The 24,804-nt window shown below is 50.3% G+C and overlaps 1 protein-coding gene across 1 annotated transcript in view; it reads left to right on the forward strand.

Moving 5' to 3' along the window:
- The window catches only part of LOC117055746 (NAC-alpha domain-containing protein 1-like), a 60,057-nt gene that overhangs the window by 23,286 nt on the left and 11,967 nt on the right, over positions 1-24,804 (forward strand). Inside the window, exons 2-4 of the mRNA XM_033165548.1 lie at positions 11,525-17,290; positions 19,337-19,639; positions 22,725-22,813. Of these exons, the coding sequence (XP_033021439.1) occupies positions 11,525-17,290; positions 19,337-19,639; positions 22,725-22,813 (6,158 nt within the window). The remainder of the gene's footprint in view (positions 1-11,524; positions 17,291-19,336; positions 19,640-22,724; positions 22,814-24,804) is intronic.

Genomic DNA, 24,804 nt, shown 5'->3' on the forward strand with positions numbered 1-24,804 from the left:
GGGTGGAAGGGCGGGTCTGTTATACACTGCCCCCAAAGTTGTGCAAATATTTTCCTGTGTGAAGAAGGGCTCACTTTGGTTCAAGGGACGCGGGTGGTGCTGTGGGTTAAACCACAGAGCCTAGGGCTTGCCAATCAGAAGGTCGGCGGTTCGAATCCCTGCGACGGGGTGAGCTCCCGCTGCTCGGTCCCTGCTCCTGCCCACCTAGCAGCTCAAAAGCACGTCAAAGTGCAAGTAGATAAATAGGTACCGCTCCGGTGGGAAGGTAAACGGCTTTTCCGTGCGCTGCTCTGGTTCGCCAGAAGCGGCTTGGTCATGCTGGCCACATGACCCGAAAGCTGTACGCCGGATCCCTTGGCCAGTAAAGCGAGATGAGCTCCGCAACCCCAGAGTCATCCGCGACTGGACCTAATGGTCAGGGGTCCCTTTACCTTTTTATTCCTCTCCTCTGTCCCAATAATTGTTGCCCTATGACATGGAAAATAGCAAGTGCACCTCTAACCATGTACAGAGTGTGTCTGCATTCCAGTGAACAATTTCTGCTAAACTCAACCCATCTGGGGTAGGAATTTTTGCTGCCTGGGGACAGAACCTACAAGTGTGTTTTGGTGCTCTTTGGCTGCGGTTTTAGCGCCACTTACCTGTGTTTAAGACCCATTGAATTCAAGAGAACTTACTTTTGAGTAGACATCATGGATAGGCTTGCACTGTTAACTTTAAAACTCCTGGGTTTAGATTAGAAACCTTCTCTGAGTTACTCCCAACTTTTGCTTATCCTTTGGTTTCAAAGCGGTTTGCAATTCTGATATTTTATTTTTTCTTCTTTCCAGAGGAATCCTGGGAACAGTGTTTTGCAAAGCCCCCTCCCCCAGTTAAAGGACATTAAGTTTGCTGTCCTATATATATGCTTACCTAGGAGTAAGCGCCAATGAACATAACAGGGCTTACTTATGAGTAAACTTGTGTGGGTGTTGTAGTACATGACTGTGATGCCTTGACTGTGTTTCTTTAAAAAATACTGTTTAGGGGAACCTACCCAGGCATGTATGTTTCAACACATCCTTCTCCAACCTGGCACCCTCCAGATGTTTTGAACTACAACTCCCATCAGCCCAAACTACAACTCCCATCAGTTGTAGTCCAAAACATCTGGAAGGTTCAAGAAACCTGGCTCTGACATGTAATATTGTTCTGTAGAATTGCTTTAAAAGCTGGTGGCTCCATATACATTATGTTTTCCATACTTCATTTTTATCTGTGTTTTTAATGCACAGCTTCTGATTTTTTTGGGGGGGGGGGGTCGATTGAACAGCATATAAATCTTCAGCTATTTTATCAGCGGGGCTGACTTCTGAGTAAGCCTACCTAGGAGCCATTGGGAATGTTTGTGAGCCGAAGGGGACCCCGGTTTGCAATCTGGACTGGGATCTCGAGTTCACATAAGAGCCTGCCGGATCAGGCCAATGACCCATTTAGTCTTGCACCTTGTTCTCGCCGTCACCAACCAGGGTGCCATTATGGCAAACGCCCAAACGGGACCCGAGCCCAAGAGCTGTCTCCCCTCCTCCAGGGTTTCCAGCAGCTGGAATTCGGGAGCCTGGAACAGAGCCACCATGCCCCTGCTTCTGTCTCGGCTAATAATGTGTTTTCCGATTCCTCCTTGACCCCCTGGCTCTGAGTGGTCAGCGAAAAGGAGCTAGACACCTGTGTTTCCTTAAATAGGCTTGCAGCCCCCTCCGCCACAACCCACCATCTATCATGTGGATGCCCCCAGCTTTTCCTCGCTCCGGTCCCCCTGCCCATTTCTTAAAAGCTCATTGGCCGTGTTGCCCCTCGGTCTTAAAAGAGCATCTGTTCCTGGTGTGCGCTTATCCTCTTCCTAATCCTTGTCTGACCTTAAGAAAGTTGCTTCGGCCGGGCAATTAGATCTCTCTTTTCTCTAGGGCATCGTGGCTTTCAAAGAGCTGATTCAAACATCTGATGGACCCTCTTAATCCCCACTCCATCAGATTCCCTTCTTGCGGAAAGCTAGCAGCTCAGGGAGAAGCGTATTTGAGCCCGGGGTGGAGCAGAAGTTAGATGGGGATCTACTGGTGGGATTTGTAGCGGGTGGCGCTGTGGTCTAAACCACTGAGCCTAGGGCTTGCCGATCGGAAGGTCGGCGGTTCAAATCCCCGCAATGACGGGGTGAGCTCCCGTTGCTCGGTCCCAGCTCCTGCCAACCTAGCAGTTCGAAAGCACGTCAAAGTGCAAGTAGATAAATAGGTACCGCTCCGGCGGGAAGGTAAACGGCGTTTCCGTGCGCTGCTCTGGTTCACCAGAAGCAGCTTAGTCATGCTGGCCACATGACCTGGAAAAACTGTCTGCGGACAAACGTTGGCTCCTTTGGCCAGTAAAGCGAGATGAGCGCCGCAACCCCAGAGTTGTCCGTGACTGGACCTAATGACTGGACCTAATGGTCAGGGGTCCTTTACCTTTAGAATTGCAGGACTGTGGAGTTGGAAGGGACCCCCGAGGGTCATCTAGTCCAACCCCCCTGCAATAGGATTCCTGCATGGCCAGGGGTTGCAGACCCTCCAAGTGTCCCTATTTTCCAGTGACCATCCTTTGCTTCTCAATAGCCACCCTAGAATGGTTGGTTTATGCTCCCCAAATAGACCTTTTTATGAGATTTTTTTGTTTGGATCAGTCCTTTTTTTCTGGGGTGACACAGGGGTACGCATACCCCTAAACATTTTGTGAATCTTTGTACTTTTTGATCATTTGCTGTATTTATTTTTTCCTGATTTGAACTATAAAATGGTGGTTTTCTTGAGTCAAAATGAGAGTATCCCTAAACATTTTTTATTTTTATTTTTTAGGGGGGGTGGAAACACTGGTTTGGATAAAGATCACCCTCAGAGAAAGTGACCCCCTCCCCGAAGCTAAGGGGAGGTGATGGGTGGGAGCAGAAAGTACAGGTGAAACTCAAAAAATTAGAATATTGTGGAAAAGTCCATTTATGTTAGCAATTGTTTTCATTAGCTACTGGAGTTTAATATATGAGATAGACTCATGGCATGCAAAGCAAGATATGTCAAGCCTTTGCTTGTTATAATTGTGATGATTATGGTGAACAGCTGATGAAAACCCCAAAGTTGAAACTGTTAATTTGGGGTTTTCATCAGCTGTACGCCACAATCATCGCAATTATAACAAATAAAGGCTTGACATATCTCGCTTTGCATGTCATGAGTCTATCTCATACATTAGTTTCACCTTTTAAGTTGAATTACTGAAAGAAATGAACCTTTCCACGATATTCTAATTTTTCGAGTTTCACCTGTATATCAGGATTTGCTGGTCAATTGACGGGCTGCACAGATGATAAAGTTTCCAGCTTTTTGAGCACGGATCAACTCTTTCTGTTTCTTGTTTCAGCTGTTGAGTAGCTTATCCCTGGGTTTCTCAAACTTGGGCTGTTTTTTTGGACTACATATCCCATGATCCCTAGCTAGCAGCAGTGGTGGTCAGGGATGATGGGAATTGTAGTCCCAAAAAACAGCTGGAGACCCCGAGTTTGGGAAACCCTGAGCTATCTTGTGATAAGCAGTGTATTGTAGTGCTTTTAGGGTGTCTGACTAGGACCTGGGAGACCAGGGTTCAAATCCCCTCTCTTGCAGGGTGTTGTGGAGTGTGATGTTGCTGGAAAACCTAATGCTATTCTAGGCTGCATCAACAGAAGTCTTGTGTACAGATCAAGGGAAGTAATAGTACCGCTCTATTGTGCCTTGGTCCACACCTGGAGTACTGTGTCCAGTTCTGGGCGCCACAATTTAAGAAGGATATCGACAAACTGGAAGGTGTGCAGAGGAGGGTGACCAAGATGGTCAAGGGTCTGGAAACCAAGCCTGATGAGGAACGGTTGAAGGAGCTGGGCATATTTAGCCTGGAAAAGAGGAGACTGAGAGGAGATATGAGAGCCATCTTCAAATATCTGGAGCAAGCTTGGTTTCTCCTGCTCCTGAGGGCAGGTCTTCAAGTTACAAGAAATGAGATTCCAACTGAAGGTTAGGGAGAATTTTCTGGTGGTAAGAATTGTTCAACTCCTTTCTCGGTAGGTTCTTCTTCCTTCGGAGTTTTTAAGCAGAGGTTGGATGGCCAGCTGCCATGGATAATTCAGCTGCGATTCCTACATTGCTTTGGGTGGACTAGATAGACCAGGGGTAGGCAACCTAAGGCCCATGGGCTGGATGCGACCCAATTGCCTTCTAAATCCGGCCCACGGACGGTCCGGGAATCAGCGTGTTTTTATATGAGCAGAATGTGTTCTTTTATTTCAAATGCATCTCTGGGTTATTTGTGGGGCCTGCCTGGTGTTTTTACATAAGTAGAATGTGTGCTTTTATTTAAAATGCATCTCTGGGTTAATTTGTGGGGCATAGGAATTCGTTCATTTCCCCCCCCCAATATAGTCTGGCCCACCACATGTCCAGAGGAGGGCAACCAAAATGGTCCAAGGCCTGGAAACGATGCCTTATGAGGAACGGCTTAGGGAGCTGGGTATGTTTAGCCTGGAGAAGAGAAGGTTAAGGGGTGATATGATAGCCATGTTCAAATATATCAAAGGATGTCATCTAGAGGAGGGAGAAAGGTTGTTTTCTGCTGCTCCAGAGAAACGGACACGGGGCAATGGATTCCAACTACAAGAAAGAAGATTCCACCTAAACATGAGGAAGAACTTCCTGACAGTAAGAGCTGTTCGACAGTGGAATTTGCTGCCAAGAAGTGTGGTGGAGTCTCCTTCTTTGGAGGTCTTTAAGCGGAGGCTTGACAGCCGCCTGTCAGGAATGCTTTGATGGTGTTTCCTGCTTGGCAGGGGGTTGGACTGGATGGCCCTTGGGGTCTCTTCCAACTCTAAGATTCTATGGTCTGAGGGATGGTGGACCGGCCCACGGCTGAAAAAGGTTGCCGACCCCTGAGATTGAGGTACCTTCCAACTCTCTTTGTAGTGCCAGAAATCGGGAGGGACCCCAGATTTGGGCGAGGGTAATTCTGCAGACTGGCACTGCCAGGCACGCTCCCCCACCCCCACCCCCCGCACTCCATGCAAGATTAGCTTCTTACTGAGCTGCAAGTGAGCTCTGAAGAGTAGCCAGGCTTAATCCTCCCTTGGCAAGGATCCGAAAGGTCTTAATGGGGAGTCGTGGAGCTTGCAACTGTCTGAGGCGGGGGGGAGAGGGACCGGCTAGCATTTCCCGTAAGCTGCATCCCGGTCCCCGGAGAGTTGAGCCAGATCAATAGGAGCTACAGCAGGGAGTGGAGGGGAGAGGGCTGTAACATCGAGCCCATTAACTAGACTTCCACCCCAGAAGTGGACAGTCCGATTCTCATATCTGGGCAAGCACAAAGTTGGCAACCTTCCCCTGTTCCCAATGAGGGTAATAATCAAACTATGTTAGAAATTATTTAGTGCTTTGCTGTTCAGAATGCTCCATGTTCCATCTCTCAGCCATTTGCAGAGCAGGCTCATCCGTTAAGTGGATCAATAGACGTTGGGGCATGAGCAGCCCATCGAGGCCGACGGTGATGGAAGCATCCATGCCCCGTGGCTCCGGGGCAGAGCATTTGCCCTGCAGGCAGGAGGGTTCAGGTTCAATTCCCAGTGACATCTCCGGGGAGGGGGGCACCTCGCTTTAAAAAGGATCTCGAAAAGTTGCAGAAGGTTCTGGAAAGAGCCAGTGTGGTGTAGTGGTTAAGAGCGGTACACTCGTAATCTGGGGAACCGGGTTCGCATCCCCGCTCTTCCACATGCAGCTGCTGGGTGACCTTGGGCTAGTCACACTTCTCTGAAGTCTCTCAGCCCCACTCACCTCACAGAGTGTTTGTTGTGGGGGAGGAAGGGAAAGGGGAATGTGAGCCGCTTTGAGACTCCTTCGGGTAGTGATCAAGCGGGATATCAGATCCAAACTCTTCTTCTTCTTCTTCTTCTTCTTCTTCTTCTTCTTCTTCTTCTTCAGGCAGAGCTTTCCAGACTTCTCATGTTGGCGACACGCTTTTTAGATGTGCATCATTTTGCGACACAGTAATTCACTGGGTGGTGCTGTGGGTTAAACCACTGAGCTTCTTGGGCTTGCCGATAAGAAGGTCGGCGGTTCGAACCCCCGCATTGGGGTGAGCTCCCGTTGCTCGGTCCCTGCTCCTGCCCACCTAGCAGTTCGAAAGCACGTCCAAGTACAAGTAGATAAATAGGTACCACTCCGGTGGGAAGGTAAACGACGTTTCCGTACGCTGCTCTGGTTTGCCAGAAGCGGCTTAGTCATGCTGGCCACATGACCCGGAAGCTGTCTGCGGACAAACGCTGGCTCTCTTGGCCTATAGAGCGAGATGAGCACCGTAACCCCAGAGTCGTCCGCAACTGGACCTAATGGTCAGGGGTCCCTTTACCCTTACCTTTAGTTCAGTTTTGCTAGCAAACCGGCAGGCTGCCCACTCCCTTTCCGGCCCGGGAGGAGCATGGAGAGTGTTCACGTAAAACCCCTACTGGGTAAAAAGGTAAAGGACCCCTGGACGGTTAAGTCCAGTCAAAGGCGACTGTGGGGTTTTGGTGCTCATCTCGCTTTCAGGCCGAGGGAGCCGGCGTTTGTCCACAGACAGCTTTCCGGGTAATATGGCCACCACGACTAAACCGCTTCTGGCGCAACGGGACACCATGACAGAAACTACAGCAAACGGAAACACCATTTACCTTCCCGCCAGAGCGGTACCTCTCTATCTACTTGCGCTGGTGTGCATTTAAACTGCTAGGTTGGCAGGAGCTGGGACAGAGCAATGGGAGCTCACCCCGTGGTGGGGATTTGATCCGCCAACCTTCTGATCAGCAAGTCCAAGAGGCTCAGTGGTTTAGACCACAGTGCCACTCGCATCCCACACACTGTGGCCGACACCCTAATGTGTCACGACACACGGTTTGGAAAGCAGTAGCGGAAGCAGGGGGTAGAGCACACTGGGTGGCACTTACGTTGCCAAGGTGGCACACAAATCGACGTGCCCCAGAGCCCAGCGTGCCACTCTCAAAAGGAGCGCCGGCCACACAAACAGTACTGGGCGTGCAGGCCACTTGACCCTCTTGTGTGGGGCCTCCAGCCCCTTGCCTTCCGCCTCCCCTCAGCTGCCCTCCAGCAGGAGGGTGCCCAGGAGGGACACAGCAACTCTGGTCCCACACAGCTTTTGCAGGCAGCGTGGGGCCAGTGCACGCACTCCACGTCCCCTTCAGCCGCCCTCCAAGTGGAGGTCAGTGGGGAGGGACACAGCTCCGGCGGCGTGCCCTGCCCCAGTGCGTCCGCCCCATGGTGTGGCTGGCATGCGTGCGTTGGCACATGCGCACCCGCCCACCCGCGGTGGCACCAGGGCTCCCTACGCCACTGTTGGAAAGCTCTGGGTTAAGGGGATGGAAGCCCGATGAAGAATGGTCGCAGTGTTTGGGATTCTTTCAGCTCTGAGAAAAGGCATGTCGGAAGTTTATGAAATGGTGCGCGGCATGGAGGAAAGTGGATCTGAATCCCAGTTGCTGGAAGCCACAGGAGGGGAAATGCTTGGATCCTGCTTACTGGTTTCCTAACAGGCAACTGGTCAGCCACTATGAGAAGGGGATGCTGGACCAGATTGGCCACTGGGGCCTGATCCAGCAGGCTCTCTTTATGCCCTCACACGTTCCAGCTCCTCGAGGCATTGCAAAATAACACGGACTTGTCTACTTGAGGTGTTTACTTTTTTCTGTGTGTGCTGGCGGTGACTGGATTGGAGTGGCTTAAAGCTCTGCGTCATGTCGCTGTGAAATCCGCCACGAGGAAGGTGCGCTTGAGCCTTGGCCATGAATTGGGGCATCTCCCTGGGGTGGGCGTGATGGGCTCATCGTCAGGGATGGGCGTAGGTGGGGATGACGGAGGCGCTGAGCCCGGCCACCTGGCTTGCCGTGTGGCCTCTTCTGAGCGCTGACGAATGGGCCTTTTCAAGCTGGCGTTCCTCCAGGCCTCTTCGAGAGGGAATGACTCTGCACTTGAGCTCAGAGCGCTCGGTGAAAAATCTAGGGCGCTGCTGAGCATTGTGGAAAGAAAAATGGGACTGGTGTCCAGTTTCGGGCAGAGGCGGCTATTTTCTCCCAGCTGGCTGCTAATTGCTGAGCTTGTGCGTTGCCACCATTGTATTGCAATCTCACAATTTGCGTGTGTGTGTGCGTATTTCATCACACATTGCACAGTTAAAACTACGCTCCGTTTTCCCAGTCGGAGGGGGCAATGCTTCTGAATACCGGTTGCTGGAAACCAAAGGAGGGGAAAGGGCTCTGGCTGTTATTGTTTTATTCGTATTTATTAAAATTGAAGACCGAAGATCCCAGGGCGGTTAGCAACAGGAAAAAACCCACAAAAGGAGAACACAATAATGTGTAATAAAACAAAAGCAAACCGAGAAATCCTCTGCCCCCAGAAACACATTTAAAAAGGCATAGAGCAGGCATAGGCAAACTTGGCCCTCCAGATGTTTTGGGACTTTTTGTTGTTCAGTCGTGTCCGACTCTTCGTGACCCCATGGACCAGAGCACGCCAGGCACGCCTATCCTCCACTGGCTCCCGCAGTTTGGCCAAACTCATGTTAGTAGCTTCGAGAACACTGTCCAACCATCTCATCCTCTGTCGTCCCCTTCTCTTACATTCTTACATTGTTACATTCCAGGTTCCTATGCAATACTTTTCTTTACAGCATTGGACTTTCCTTTCGCTTCCAGGCATATCCGCAACTGAGCGTCCTTTCGGCTTTGGCCCAGCTGCTTCATCAGCTCTGAATCTACTTGTACTTGTCCTCCGCTCTTCCCCAGTAGCATGTTGGACGCCTTCCGACCTGAGGGGCTCATCTTCCAGCGTCATAACTTTTATATGCCTGTTGTCTTTGTCCATGGAGTTTTCTTGACAAGGGATACTGGAGTGGCTTGCCAGTTCCTCCTCCAGGTGGATCACGTTTGGTCCAAACTCTCCACTATGACCTGTCCATCTTGACCTGTCCATAGCTTCCCTGAGTAATTCAAGCCCCTTCGCCGCGACAAGGCAGTGATCCACGAAGGGGGTTTTGGGACTACAACTCCCATCATCCCTAGCTAACAGGACCAGTGGTCAGGGATGATGGGAGTTGTAGTCCCAAAACATCTGGAGGGCCGAGTTTGCCTGTGCCTGGCGTAGAATGTTAACCAGCCAAGCACCTGCTGGAAGAGAAATGTTTCTGCCTGGCGCCTAAAGATATGTAATGAAGTTCAAGCAGTAGAGTATGAGACTCTTAATCTCAGAGTCATGGGTTCGAGGTCTACCTTGGGCTAAAGAGTCCTGCGTTGCAGGGGGTTGGAGTAGATTACCCCCCTGGTCCCTTCCAACCCTATAATTCTAAGATCAGGGCTTGAGTCCTGCTTGTCAGTTTGTCCCACACGGACAACTAGTTGGCCACTGTGAGAACAGGAGGCTGGACTAGATGGGCCTTTGGCCTCATCCAGCTCTCTCTCTCTCTCTCTCTCTCATACACACACACACACACACAAACGTACGTATTCATGTTTTATTAAGGAAATTTCATTTATAAAAAGGTAGAGTTGAGGGGGGGGTGAGAAAGAATGGAAAGTGAATGAGAATGAAGAAAATAAAAGAAAAATTGCATCACCCTACATTAATATAGAGATGTGTATATTCTTATTATCCTAATACAGTACATGTATAACTGTCGGTAACCGAATATATTTTGTATAAACTCATTCCGAATATCATTGTATTTATCCAAATAAATCTACGTCTATAAGCTGTCCATTTGTATGTTGCCAGTGTAGTGAAGCGATTGATTAAGGGGAATCGTAGCTCTATTATCCCTTCCCCCCCCCCCCCCGGGCATGCTTGTATATTACAGTCTCAGACACAGAAAACTTAGACCAGGGCCAGATTTAAGTTTGATGAGGCCTTAAGCTACTGAAGGTAACGGGGCCCTTTCTATGTCCAGCTGTCCTTTGTCAACAACAAATTGTCTCTGGTTTTTTGTGTGTGTTGAATATATGGTGTATGCGTGGCCCACGACTTACATCATAGGAGCCTACACAACACAAAAACACAGTTGCTGTATGTACGTTTAATTTAATTTTATTGGGTTTTTTTATCTTATATTTTGGAAATGTACATCCAGTTGTTTTTCCTTTAATTTTTTTGGGGGGCCCCCGAGAGAGTGGGGCCCTAAGCTATAGCTTGTTTGGCTTATACTTAAATCCGGCACTGAGCTGGACTTTTGGTAAAATGTTGGGCTTTGTGAATTTGCCTCTGTCGTCCAGAACTTAGCAAAGGTAGGGGAATCACCTGGAAAAGCTTGAGCTCTGGCTTCCCATGTGTTGCGCACCTGAACGCATGAAGCACCATTGATGGGCTTACCTGCCATGACTTGGTCCAACCCCTTTTTAAGTGCCCTCTCCTGCCATTGGCTCAGCCGCCGAGGCGTGTCACGGAATGCTGGGAACACTCTAATTGATTCAGAAACTTGCATCACACAAAGCCCAGGAGCTAGAGAGGGCTGAGGGTGGGATATCTCCCTAGGGATGGGCTCAGCAAGGGGGAGGACAGACAGTACCATCGCAGGATGGGCCAACTCTTAGACCGTACGTATGTGTGTGAGAGAGAGCATCGCACGCAAGAATTTGTCCATAAGCTTATTTGTCCATAATTTTTCTAGGGGGTGGGGTACCCATCTCCTCTCCAGTAAGCCAGCAAACCTGTAAACAGGATGAGAAAAGACAACTGCTATTTCCCTGCTGGAAAAGCCAAGCATTAGTTGGTGCCAAGCAGGCCTCTTTGGGGAGAGCATTCCACAGTTGGGGAGCCACCACAGGGAAGGCCCTTTCTTGTGCAATATCTGGAGGGCCACTGCCACCACATCATGGAATGATGATGGTGATAAATTTTTTAAGTTTCTATTTTCATACATAAAAACCAAGAGGGGGAAAAAATACACTAGAAATGTCCCAACCATAGATAGTTAAAAACCAGAGGCCTGGTTAAGAAGGAATGTTTTTGCCTGATGCCTTGAAGATATACAATAATAGTGCCAGGCGTCTCCACCCCCATCGTTCAGCCCGGACACTGAGGTCCAGCTCCGAAGGGCCTTCTGGCTGTTCCCTCGCTGCGAGAAGCCAAGTTACAGGGCGCCTGCCCTGTGGAATGCCCTCCCGTCAGATGTCAAGGAAATAAACAACTATCTGACTTTTAGAAGACATCTGAAGGCAGCCCTGTTTAGGGAGGTTTTTAATGTTTCATGTTTTATTTTATTTTTAATACTTTGTTGGAAGCTGCCCATAAAATTATTATCGCTGGAGAAGGGAATTCCACAAACCGGCAGCTACCACTGGAAAGGCCTGTTCTTGTGCTTCCACCCGAGTACTGAAATGTTGGTGCTAGTTTGTTGTGGAGTGATTTGGATTAACGCTTCTCCCCCCTTTTTATCTCTTCTCAATCCCCACCCCACCCCCCAGATGTCTCCCGGACCACCTCCACGCCCTCCACGCCGAGTAGCGATGACCTGACACCGCTGCAGATGTCCCCGGCGGTGATGCCCGACTGCCAGGCCGGCCTCCCCATGGACCCCACCCTCTGTGGCAAAGTCGTTCCGGCTTTCCTGCCGGCGAAGAAAGAGGACCGCCCCCAGCCCGAAGGGGCCAGCTGCGACACAGCCGTGGGCAACGCCGCGACCGGCCTGGTGGCCCTCAGCGAATGCGGGCAGGTTGTGGTGGAGCAGGCCCCGAAAGCCTCCAAGGTGGTGCCCAAAAGTCACGGGGAACCTCCGTCGGGCGTGGACATGCTGGACACCCGGATAGTGATGGGGGAGGAGACGCAATGCCTCAGCGAGGAAGAGGAAGGTGGGGAAGGGGCTGCCTCTGCGCCACTCAAACGTGGCACCTTGGAGGCCAGCTCTGAGGAGGAGGAGGAAACGAGCGACGTGGAGGATCAGGACCTGGCTGACCTCCAGGCGAGGCCTCCCCACCAGACCCCAAAAGACTTGGCCAGCCGGCAAGCTGGCATGTCCCTCCCCGGCCTCCGGAATCCGCAGGAGGCTGAGAGGGCGGCCATGACACCTCCACTCTCTCAGGGTGAACATTCGGCGGACCTGCCTTCCCCATCTCCTGCGCTCACCAAAGACCTATCCGTAGAGCCTGCCGAGGCCCAGCCCCTGCCTGGCAAGCACACCTGTGGCCTGGACCCCGAACTGTACTTCACGGCGCCCTCGACCCCCATCAAGACTGTGTTTTCCCACCTCAGACACCAGCCCTTCTCCAAAGAGAGCCTCAGTGAGGAGCAGAATGACACGGACAACGAAGGCCTCTGCTCCCCACCCACCTCCCCCTCGGGGTCCTACATCACGGCCGAGGGAGGCAGCTGGGCCTCTTCGGGGACCGGCAGCACTTCCCCGTCTTGCTCTCCCAACCTGATGGCAGAGTCGGAAGCCATGGAGGCCCCGGCGGCGGATGGTGAGGAGTTTCTCTCGGAGGCGGCAGACGGCCGCCCGAGGCTCCCACGGGGACCCAGCCTGTCTCCCGACTTGGAGGGGGAGTTTGCTTTCCAGACCCTCTCCTCCAGCACTTTAGTCCACTCGTCGTTCCTCGAGGACGAGGACGACGGGCAGACGACCCCGGAGGAAGATGGCGGCGACTGGGGCGCCGAAGTTGCTACCTCGAGGCCGGGCCCTCAGAGGTTTGAGGAAGCAGCTCCGTCTTGGCCCGAGAGCAGAGAGGACTCTGGGGACGAAGTGGATCCGAGCTGCGAGCTTTCCAAGGCAGAGGCCCCGCCGGCCTACGAAGCGGGAGCCGGAGACTCTGCAGAGTTTGCGGGGTCGAAGCCCTGCCTCTTGCCCGGCTCGCTCACTGCCTTCCCTTCTGGGACGGACCCCTCCGAGGCGGATGCGCCCAGCCAGACGGCGGCTTCTGCCCCAGACGACGGCGCGGACAGTGACCAGATGATTTCTGCTTTGCTCCTGCCTTTCCGTGGGAGCCTCATATTCGAGGCGGAGTCCATGGAGATCACCCTGTTCCCCCAAGGGGAGTCGGTGGGAAATGACGCCCTGTACGGCGTGGAGGATGACGACAGCACTTCGGCCTCTTTCTTGCACTCCCTCTCCGAAACCTCCATCAACGAAGGCGTGGACGAGTCCTTTGCTTACCAGGATGACACCTCCCAGTCCTCAGACTCGGACTCCTACAACGGGGAGGACGACGAACGGCTCTACAGCGTCGAGCAGTACGCCGTGGTCGCGGAAGCTGCTGCCGCCGCCCCTGCTCAGGAAGCGGCCGAGCCTCCGAAGGAAGACACGGAGCCTGCGCTATCCCGCTCAGGCAGCGAGAGCGAGATGGAGACCTCATCCGACGCTTACAACACAGACGAGGAAGAGACGGCTTCTGCCGGGGACGGTGGGCACCCGAGGGCCGAAAAGGAGGAACGGGAAGAGAGAGGCACCTCCCTGGAGGAGGCTGAAGATGAAGAGCACCAAATCAAAGTTTCGCTCCCCGCCGAAGAAGCAGAGGCCTCCAGGTTGCCGGTTGTGCCTGAAGCTCCCGGCGATTCCTCCAGATGTTCTGGAAGCAGCAGCAGTTCCCCTACTGGTCAAGGATGGGGGTCTCCTATGGAGCAGGGCCCCACAGCTCTTTTTGGAGGCGTGGGTCGTGGAACTGGATGTGAAGAGGGAGAAGAGCCTTTGAGGGAAAGGGGCTCTCCCTGTGCCTCCCCGGAGCGCCGGTCGCTCTCAGATGAGCGAGAGGCTGCTGAGGAAAACGTTCCTGATCCCGGGGAATGCCTCATTGCTTGCTTTGATACGGATGAGGAAGCGGATGCCCTGCCGCCTCTGGACGACTCCTTGGAGGGGCCTCGGCCTGTGAGACAAACAGCTGCAGAGTGGGTAGACCAGGTGTATGCGGGCCCCGCCATCCCGCTGGGATGGAACCCGAAGCCGTATCCCATGCCGTTTGTGGAGCTGACGACTCCAGACATCAATGACTCCTCTTCCTTTGACATCAGTGCCAGGCTAAAGGAGTCGGAGGAGCGGCTTCTGGAGCTCCTTGACCAAGATGGCGCCTCTGGGGGAGGCTCGACTGAAGCAGGGAGGCCTAATGGAGGGGTGTTCGATGTTGAGCCAGAGAAGGAGGAGCCTCCCTTTGTGTCCCTCCTTGGATCCTGTGAGGCAGCCATCTTGGACCAGCCTGAAGCGACTCGAGCCGACAACGAGCCGCCAGCGGAGTGCCTTATCGCTTGCTTTGAATCGGAGGACGAACTCGAGGAGGCCTCGTCCCTTGACCAGATGAACAACAACGAGGACCACGTGGCGGCCATCTTTTCTGAGGCGAAACCTGATTCTCAGCCCCTGCTGGGACCAAACGGCACACAGCAAAACGCCGCCGTCGTGGACAGTGAGGTCACCTTGTTGGCGGCAGCCACACCTCTGCCACCCACGGATGTTGAAGAGCGTGCTGAAGTCTGTGGGATGCCAGGAGACTCATCTGGGCTGGAGATGGAGGCCTCCACAGGCCCTCTTGCCAATGTGGTTCTAGGAGACGGTGCAGCCCATCTCAAGCTGTGCTTGGAGACTGGCGAGGCCAAAGACCTGAGCGTGAGGGAGCCTCAGCCCAGTGAGAGCCGCCACGAACCCACGCTGGTAGAAACAGGCAGCCATCTTGAGGAAGCCGGAGAGGACGCCAAGGACAAACATCAGCTAGGGGAAGAGGCTTCGGTTGTAGAGGAAGCCACTGGGTCAGTGGAGGAGCAAGGGCTATTGGACGAAGTTGATGCTGGCCAGGACTGGGAAAGTCCGTCCAAGGGAGAAGAGGATGCTATTTCTGAACTTGAAAGTGGCGAAAACAGCAGAGCGGACTCTGTCGCTGAGATCCCGGCAGGAGAAGGTGCTGTTTGGCCAGGAGACGGGCTTCAAGCTCAGCGCTTGACCCCGGTTCCTGTGGGACTGTGTGGATCAGAGGCAGCCTCATTCCAGAGTCCTGGTGCTCAGCCTAGCCTGAGAGACAGCAACATGAATTTGGTGCAGATTCAGAGTAAGGGCGCAGCTCCTGCTCCTGCCAGCAGCGAGACCACAGATGGTCCAGCATTGGTGGCAAGCTCAGACGAGAAGCCGAAAGAAGAGAAGGAGCTCGTGGTTCCTGCGGCCTTTGAGCTGGCTGTTGTCCAGGCAGGCCGCCCTGAGCCAGCGGGTAGTAAAGAATGTACCGAATGGCCACAGATTCTGGAGCCCCAGGCAGCAACCAAAGACACCAAGCTGGCTGTCCGACGGGGGCCTGAGGCTCAGAGGAACAGAGGATGCATGGAGGTGGCTGCATCTCTGCCTCCTGTGGATGATCAGCATACTTTGGAACCCAAAGCTCAGGTGGAAAAAGCTGCCCCAGGAACTTGTACGGCAGGAGGCGCAGTTGCAACGCCTTCCACAGGCAGGGTTGAGGGTCTACCCAGGCAACCCTTGCAGGTGCCAAAGAAGACCTTTGCTCAAGCTCTGCTTCAGGGTCTCCAACCACCTGTTGTGGACGCTGAACCTTCTGTGCAGGAAAAGGGTCTGGATGCCAGTCTCTCTTCCCCGGAGTTGGCAGAGGTCTCCATGCCCGACTCGCAGGCGGACAGCAGCTTCTTCACGGCAGCTGAGGATATCTCCAGTGGGACCCTTGTGCTGACTCCATCCCCTGGCTCTGAGAGGGAAGGGCTGAGCACCCCTGAGCAGGCATGGGGCAGCCCAGCCGAGGATGTGGAGAAGAGCCCTTCTCCTCTTCTGCAAGAACAGCCGGCAGCCGTTTCTGAGCTGGAGCACCGAGTGGCTGAAACAGAAGATGCTAAGGTTGAACCCTTGGCCGAGCCGTCAAAGATCCCGACAGCGGAGGGACCTTCCCAGCAGAGCATGGCGTTGTGTCTGCATTCCTCTGCTCTTAACCAGCCGCCTCCTCTAGCCGACGCCCGGCCGAGGGATGCGTCACCCGTGCTTTGTAAAAAGTACCTCTTCTTTGCTTCCGAAGAGGAGATCTATTTGTCTGAGCCTGAAGATGCTCAGCAGATCCTTTCCAGTGGAAATGCAGAAACGGATCGTGTTGGTGCTGCAGAATCGCCGGGGACCAGGAGGAGGACTGGTACAGCCCCGGGTGATTCTGAAGCCATTGCTGCAGCGAGGCCGTCTCCCGCCCCCAGCCAGCCTGAGCTTCCTGGTGCCTTGTGGCAGAATGCCGTGTTGGTTGCAGAACCTCCAGAGGCCACTGCAGACCAACAGCAGATCACCGACATGTTGCGAGGCTCCTTTGGCAACCTCAGGGAGCAGGGCTTGGGAGCTGCCCGCCTGGTGAGCAGCCTGCTGGTGGCCGAAGCACAAAGCCTTCTCGGCAGCCTTAAGGAAGACGTCCCGGAGTACTCCTCCGAGGGCGTCACGCCAGACTTGTCGGAATCGAAGCATTCCGAAGATGAGCTGGAGCCTCGAGACACTTGCAATGTTGCTGGAGTTGTTGGCGGTCAAGACCAAGACGCCGGGCAAACTTGCGAGGAGCTCGGCGACCGACTGGAGATGGACAGGGTTGCAGTTCCACCAGATGTGGAGGTTGTTCCTCCTCGTTCAGAGGAGTTGGAGACGGCGGCTGGGCCGCTGCCAAGTTCTGGGTTGGAAGGAGTGGACCAGCCTGCCGAGGATGTCGTCTTTGCGCCCGGTGAAGGCGAAGGGAAGCCATCTGAGAGCATCGACAGAGCTCCACCTCAGAGCTTGCCGATCCAGAGTCCGGAAGCCGATGGGTCAACTGAAGAGATTCCAGAAGGGACGAGACTAGAGGGTGCCACAGCAGAGGAGGTTGTCCACCCAAGAGAGGAAGATCAGGCACCCGTTCCTTCAAGTGCTTTCGCTGAAAGCCCGAAACTCCTGGTCCCGGAAGCTGGTTCGCCGAGTGTGGAGACCACCTCTCCTCTATCACAGACCCCGCCAGCCTCTGAAGGACCAGCTCAAGAGTCCCTGGCTGTTTCTTTGCAGGCAGAGCAGCCTCCGTCGCCTACCTGGGAGGAGTCGGCTCCTCTTTCTCCACCTCCGTCTCCACCTACTGAACCCCAAGAAGTGCCTCGTGTTTCTCCCTTGCCGCTGCCTCCCTCGCCTCCCTCCGAGAGCCACTTCCACGGCCCCTCGGCTGCTTCGTGGCTTCCTGCTTCGACAACCAGGCCTGACGAGGAACGAGCTCCTTCCAAGGAGGACCTGATCCTACTCCGGGACTCCAGGAAGCCTCCTGCGGAAGGTGAGTTTTCATTTCCCTGTCTCTCCCATCCAGATAATGGGAGGACGAGGGTTGGTTTTATTTATTTCATAAAAATTGGCAGGCCGCCGGTTGTGGAAATGCCCACACCCCGAAAGCAGCGTACGGAAAAGAGAACAGGATAAATGTATCAGTGAGAGAAACGAACAGCAATTTAAAACTTTCAAAAAGTTAAAGTAGCAATAGACGGAAAAACAGGTTAAGACTGTTGGGGACAATTTATAACTCATCTTAAAGACCATTGTAAACAGTGAAAATTGTTGGTAGGATTGGACGATGACTTGTAGTTTAAGGGTGAATTCTGGACACAGTGGAGATTTAATAGATTTACACCATCATAAAAGATGCGGGAGGAAATGATCAATAATAGAACTCACAAAGGGGAGGTTGGAAGTCCAGGAGATTCCTCGGAATCTTGTTTTTATGATTCATGCTTGGTATATCTCTGTAAAAGTTTAATTAGAATATCATGGAAAGGTTCATTTCTTTCAGTAATTCAACTTAAAAGGTGAAACTAATATATGAGATAGACTCATGACATGCAAAGAGAGATACGTCAAGCCTTTGTTTGTTATAATTGTGATGATTATGGCGTACAGCTGATGAGAACCCCAAATTAACAATTTCAACTTTGGGGTTTTCATCAGCTGCACGCCATAATATCACAATTATAACAAACAAAGGCTTGACATATCTAGCTTTGTATGTCATGAGTCTATCTCATATAATAAACTCCAGTAGCTAATGAAAACAATTGCTTACATAAATGGACTTTTCCATGATATTCTAATTTTTCGAGTTTCACCTGTATGTATATATGCCGGTGTACAGCTTCCGGGCCATGTGGCCAGCATGACTAAGCCGCTTCTGGCGAACCAGAGCAGCGCATGGAAACACTGTTTACCTTCCCGCTGGAGTGGTACCTATTTATCTACTTGCACTTTGACGTGCTTTTGAACTGCTAGGTGGGCAGGAGCAGGGACCGAGCAACGGGAGCTCACCCCGTCATTGCGGGGATTCAAACCGCCGACCTTCCAATCAACAGGCCCTAGGCTCTGTGGTTTAGACCACAGCGCCACCCGGGCCCATATATATATATATATATATATATATATATATATATATATAATCAAATGTCTAAACCTTTGAACAAGCTTGCTTATTATTATTGTTATTATTAACAATAATAACTTTGTATCCCACACTTCCACCCAAAGTTGCCCTGGCAGCCATTAAGAAAACAGCAAGCAATAAAATAAAATGTTTAAAAATAGCCGCAACTAATAACTTTTAGGTTGGCAGGCATCATCTATGTCCGGCATCAAATGCCTTGGTGAATGGGAATGTTTTAACTTCCTCCTGCTTATGAGTGATGAGGGAGATGGATGCAGCTTGCTAGCAGGGGTCATCCCCCAAACAGGGAGCCACCACCAAGAAGGCCCTGCCACAGGGCAAAGCCGGTTTTTTCAGGTATTTGAGGCCTGAGTTGTTGAGGTCTTGAGACACCAGTAGGAGTGTGAGATCTTCCAAACAGACTGCCCATGTTTTGTTTTCCTTGGTTCACACTCCCAGCACTGCCTTCAAACTAGATCCAGGTGCCCTTCAAGTTTCCCACAATGCCAATCCGTTTGCATTGCTGTTGGGCATTGTGGGAAACTGAACTCTAGCCGGCTGCCCACTTCAGCTAGAAAACCCTGCCAGGACAACAATGGCCAAGGAGATGGCTGACCAGAAGACCCTCTCAACCCTGGGCTACCTCTGATCCAAGAAAACCCAAGCGGCCAAGACCTTTAATCCCAACGTGCCGCGATTTTTGGGCTCCAAATCTGCTTTCCCCAACCTGGCGCCCCCCCAGATGTTCTGGACTACGACTCCCATCAGCAACGCTGGCCGGAGTCGTCGGGCAAAACATTTGTTTTGGTGCCAGGTTGGGTGAAGCTGCTTGGGAGTTCCTGGCTTCCAACTGGCAAGGGAAAGGACACCCCCCTCCCCCCCCAAAAACCTGCCATAATCTACTTCTCTCTCCAGCCGTGGAGACCACCAGGCCTGCCGGGCCCTGCCGAGACGTCCAGCCTCCCAGCAGCAAAGATTCCAGGGGCCGGAACCGGTTGCCTGGAAACAAGGACACCCGAGAAAAGGACTCCGTCTCTGCAGGGGAGAAGCGAGGCGATCGGGGGCCCGTGCAGCTGGAGTCGAGCTCCTCCAGCGAGCGGGAGCTGCTGTACCGCTGCCCGGAGATCGAGAGCCTGAGGGAAGCGACTGGGATGATGCTCCTGGAGGAGGAGGAGAAGGCCTTGGCGGGGAAAAGGAGCCACGAGGCCAACCAGAAAGGTGAGCCAGGGTTTGGTCCCCAGGTGTCTGGTTGCGCCAGCTTGTGGTTGGAGGTTGTGGCAAATTCTCTGGGGCTGACCCTGGGGCTCTGCCCCAATGGGGTATCACCCCACCTGCCATTGAGCCTCTGGTACTGCTGCCTTTGCCAGGCCCCCCCCCTCAGCTAGGGTTGCCAGGTGTCCACTATTTGAGTGGACAGTCCACTTTTTCACATTATGTTCGCTATTCCCCCCCCCACAAAATAGTTGACTTTTTTTTTTAATTCAAAAGCTTTATGATGAAATGGTATTTTAATACGTGTTAAAATGTTTGTAAGAAAATATATAATTTAATTAAATTTAACCCCCCCCCCACTGTATTCTGCTCTGGTCAGACCTCACCTGGAATACTGTGTCCAGTTCTGGGCACCACAGTTCAAGAAGGATACTGACAAGCTGGAACATGTCCAGAGGAGGGCAACCAAAATGGTCAAAGGCCTGGAAACGATGCCTTATGAGGAACGGCTTAGGGAGCTGGGTATGTTTAGCCTGGAGAAGAGAAGGTTAAGGGGGGATATGATAGCCATGTTCAAATATATAAAAGGATGTCATCTAGAGGAGGGTGAAAGGTTGTTTTCTGCTGCTCCAAAGAAGCAGACACGGGGCAATGGATTCAAACTACAAGAAAGAAGATTCCACCTAAACATTAGGAAGAACTTCCTGACAGTAAGAGCTGTTCAGCAGTGGGATTTGCTGCCAAGGAGTGTGGTGGAGTCTCCTTCTTTGGAGGTCTTTAAGCGGAGGCTTGACAGCCATCTGTCAGGAATGGTTTGATGGTGTTTCCTGCTTGGCAGGGGGTTGGACTGGATGGCCCTTGGGGTCTCTTCCAACTCTAGGATTCTATGATTCTTTTTTTTTGAAGCAGACCTGGCAACCCTACCCTCAGCAGTGGTGCTTCTGGATGGAGAGTAGATTGGCTCTCTCGCAGGTCTGCAGGTGAAAACAGCAAATGCCGTGCAGGGGCGTAGGAAGTGGGGGGCGGGGGGATGTTCCATCATGGAGGGGGTGAAAAAATAATCAAGGAACAATTACTGTACTGCCCTACTGGAAACAAAACGAAACAAAATAAAAAATAATAAAAAAATCATTCCAGTAGCACCTTCGAGACCAACTAAGTTTGTTCTTGGTATGAGCTTTCGTGTGCATGCACACTTCTTCAGATACTGTAACTGCCCTACTGGAGCGGTTCATTTAAAAAAAACAACTTTTCTTTTTTAAAAATGCCTGCTCCAAAGGTCTTATCTTACTACACAAGAGATTATATAGCTATATATGAAATTTCACCCATATCCGTTAATATCTTGACCCTCCTCCACCAAAATAGCTGTTCACTTGGCTGTTTTCCCATGTCGTGAAGGCTGAAATTTCAGTTCAGTGGAGCACTTACTGCTCCCAACCCTAACCCTGTGGAAAGCCATCTAATTAGACTTTAATTTGATTTTGACATGTTTTTAGGAGGTAATTTAATTATTTTTTGAATTTTATACCAACGTTATGTATCTGATGTTAGCCACCCTGAGCCCGACTTTGGCCGGGGAGGGCGGGATTTAAATAAAAGTTTATTATTATTATTATTATTATTATTATTATTATTCCTTTGTAAGAAAATATGAAATAACGTAAAACCATTTTTGTAGGCAAAATAAAAATAAAAATCAATGTGTGCGTGTGGGGGGGGGGTGACAAGAAATTTTCCACACCGGGTACCACCTGACCTTCCTATGCCTCTGATGCCGTGCAGGCAGTGTTAGAAATTAGCCAGGCGCCAGGTGCATTTTGCGACTGGCGTGGGAGTCCATTGCAACCACATATGAGATCTCTGGGTGCCAGGTTGGCAACTGGCATCTCTACCCGGCTGGCCCGTCCAGCTTTCTTAATAAGCAGGTCAGCAGAAGAGCTCATTTACGCCCTTCATCTCCCACCCTTTCCTACCAAGGAGTCCATGGTTCACCCCCCTCCTCAGTTAAACCCGACAACGACCCTGTGAGGTAGGTCAAGAGGCTGCGACTGACTCCAGTGTCACCCAGGGAGCTTCAGGACCGAGTGGGGATTTGAACCCTGATCTCCCAGCTCCTAGTCCGACACTCTGACCACTACACCACACTGTCTTCCTAGAGTCCTTCCGCTGTGGGGCAGCTCTATAAATTGAGCAGGTAAATAAAAAATGGGGAAGCCAAATGTCCCTTAGAGAAGGTCCTGTAATATTTTCCTTGAAGCTTGAATTAATTTTTACTCTGGCTTGTTTTAATTGATGTTTTCATGCGTTGTAAAACGCTTTGAGATTTTTTTTCTCTTTAAAATTTAAAGCAGTATACAAATGAAATCAATATAAAAAAATAAAAAATAATGCATTTATCTCCCGCCTTTTTCACCAAGGAGTACATGGTTGACAGCTCTTTTTTGTGTTTGTTTGTTTTTGCAACGTCATTTCATGGTGCCTAGACATTCTGTTATGGCGACTGCAACCTAGGTTCAAGGTGTCATTTGGCGATTAGTTTATATACCAGAGTTTCTAACACCGCGTGCGCAGGATCGATAGGGAAAGTTGACAACAATAATTTAAAACTTTTTTTAAAAAGTGAAAAGTTTTATCGCTTAAAAAAATATATATGTTGAAAGCCACCCAGAGTGGCTGGGGAAACCCAGCCAGATGGGCAGGGTATTAAAAATAACTAAATAAAACAAATATTATGATTATGATTATGATTATTATAGATGTCTCCAGACTCACAGAGGCAAACATCTTGCTGCAAAGAAAATACAGTTTTATAAATGGTCTCTTATCTGGGACACGGAGAGGCTCATTTCACTCGCTGCTTCGTCTCTCTCTCTCTCTCTTTAATAAATAATTTTTATTAAGTTTTACAGACATTCTTTTAAACATCCAATAATATTCATCTCTTATACGTATTTTTGATTTCCATCAACCACTTCTCAAGATTTTCAGAATTTCCTAATTTCTTTTATTTCCAACTTCACTGTCACTTTTTAATCACAATAATTGATTATTACCTTCCAAAATTATCTCCGTTAATATTTCGTTCCAGGGTCATCGAATGAGTCAGAAAGCAACGAAGGGTCGCTACCGGAGTTGGAAGAAGCAGAGGTTTCAGAACCAAGGACAGCTCAGTCGCAGGTGCATTGTTTGAGGGGAGGGCGGCTAGATTTGTAGGAAGCAGAGACTGCAGGCTCCTGAAAAACTTCCGGCCTCAGGGAGTTTTGGGGTGCAGAGATCTTCTTAATCCTTCCCCCCTCAATGGGTGGGCTGAGCTTTCAGCAGATCACCTAGAGATCTCACCAGTAGATCTTTCCATATACATTCTGGCCACCTCTGGGCTAAAGGATGTTTCTTGAACCTGGCTCAGCCTGGGGACTGTGCAGCAGCGAGGCTCCTCTGAGCATGTGCAAACTACGCTGCAATGTGAAAGCAACTAGCGGCAGATCTGCTTTGTGAAAATGGAATCGCCTAACGAGGCAGATCGAGAGATTTTTCTGGCTGTTTGTGAGGCTTGTAAAACTTCAGTGCCGAGGAATTAAAATGATGGGAACGCATAAGGACAGGCTGATTAAGTTGTATTGGAGGAAATACAATTTAAAATTATGATTAATGATAGTGGAAGATTAACGCCATTTGATTAATTAGGAAAATGGGTAAAAGTCTAAGCAAGGATTGAACATGCACAGTCGGTGGAAATAGGAAATGGATGGGGAAGTATTAGAAATTAAGAAAACGTATTTTACTGTGTGCAGGAAAGAAGGGAGGGAAAATAAACGTATTGAAAGGGGGGGGCAGAAAGTCAGCTTTTAAATTAGTGTTAAATTTGAATTAATTTGTTAAAAATTTGGAAAACGAATGAAACTTAATTGGCAAAGTACACTGCAATGTGTTGACAAAGCCAGCCACTGTAAACCACATTTAGAAATGAAACCATGTTTAAAGCTATGTAAACCATGTTTAGAACTGAAACCAGGTTTACTGCTATGTAAACCACGTTTAGAACTGAAACCAGGTTTACTGCTATGTAAACCACGTTTAAAACTGAAACCAGGTTTACTGCTATGTAAACCACGTTTAGAACTGAAACCATGTTTACTGCTATGTAAACCACGTTTAGAACTGAAACCATGTTTACTGCTATGTAAACCACGTTCAGAACTGAAACCATGTTTACTGCTATGTAAACCATGTTTAGAACTGAAACCAGGTTTACTGCTATGTAAACCACGTTCAGAACTGAAACCAGGTTTACTGCTATGTAAACCATGTTTAGAACTGAAACCAGGTTTACTGCTATGTAAACCGCGTTTAGAACTGAAACCAGGTTTACTGCTATGTAAACCATGTTTAGAACTGAAACCAGGTTTACTGCTATGTAAACCGCGTTTAGAACTGAAACCAGGTTTACTGCTATGTAAACCACGTTTAGAACTGAAACCATGTTTACTGCTATGTAAACCACGTTCAGAACTGAAACCATGTTTACTGCTAGGTAAACCATGTTTAGAACTGAAACCAGGTTTACTGCTATGTAAACCATGTCTAGAACTGAAACCAGGTTTACTGCTATGTAAACCATGTTTAGAACTGAAACCAGGTTTACTGCTATGTAAACCGCGTTTAGAACTGAAACCAGGTTTACTGCTATGTAAACCATGTTTAGAACTGAAACCAGGTTTACTGCTATGTAAACCGCGTTTAGAACTGAAACCAGGTTTACTGCTATGTAAACCATGTTTAGAACTGAAACCAGGTTTACTGCTATGTAAACCATGTTTAGAACTGAAACCATGTTTACTGCTATGCAAGCCACGTTTAGAACTGAAACCATGTTTACTGCTATGTAAACCATGCTTAGAACTGAAACCAGGTTTACTTCTATGTAAACCACGTTTAGAACTGAAACCAGGTTTACTGCTATGTAAACCGCGTTTAGAACTGAAACCAGGTTTACTGCTATGTAAACCGCGTTTAGAACTGAAACCAGGTTTACTGCTATGTAAACCGCGTTTAGAACTGAAACCAGGTTTACTGCTATGTAAACCATGTCTAGAACTGAAACCAGGTTTACTGCTATGTAAACCATGTCTAGAACTGAAACCAGGTTTACTGCTATGTAAACCATGTTT

This window comes from Lacerta agilis, chromosome 12 (genome assembly GCF_009819535.1).
Source record: "Lacerta agilis isolate rLacAgi1 chromosome 12, rLacAgi1.pri, whole genome shotgun sequence".
In the NCBI taxonomy this organism is placed as follows: domain Eukaryota; kingdom Metazoa; phylum Chordata; class Lepidosauria; order Squamata; family Lacertidae; genus Lacerta; species Lacerta agilis.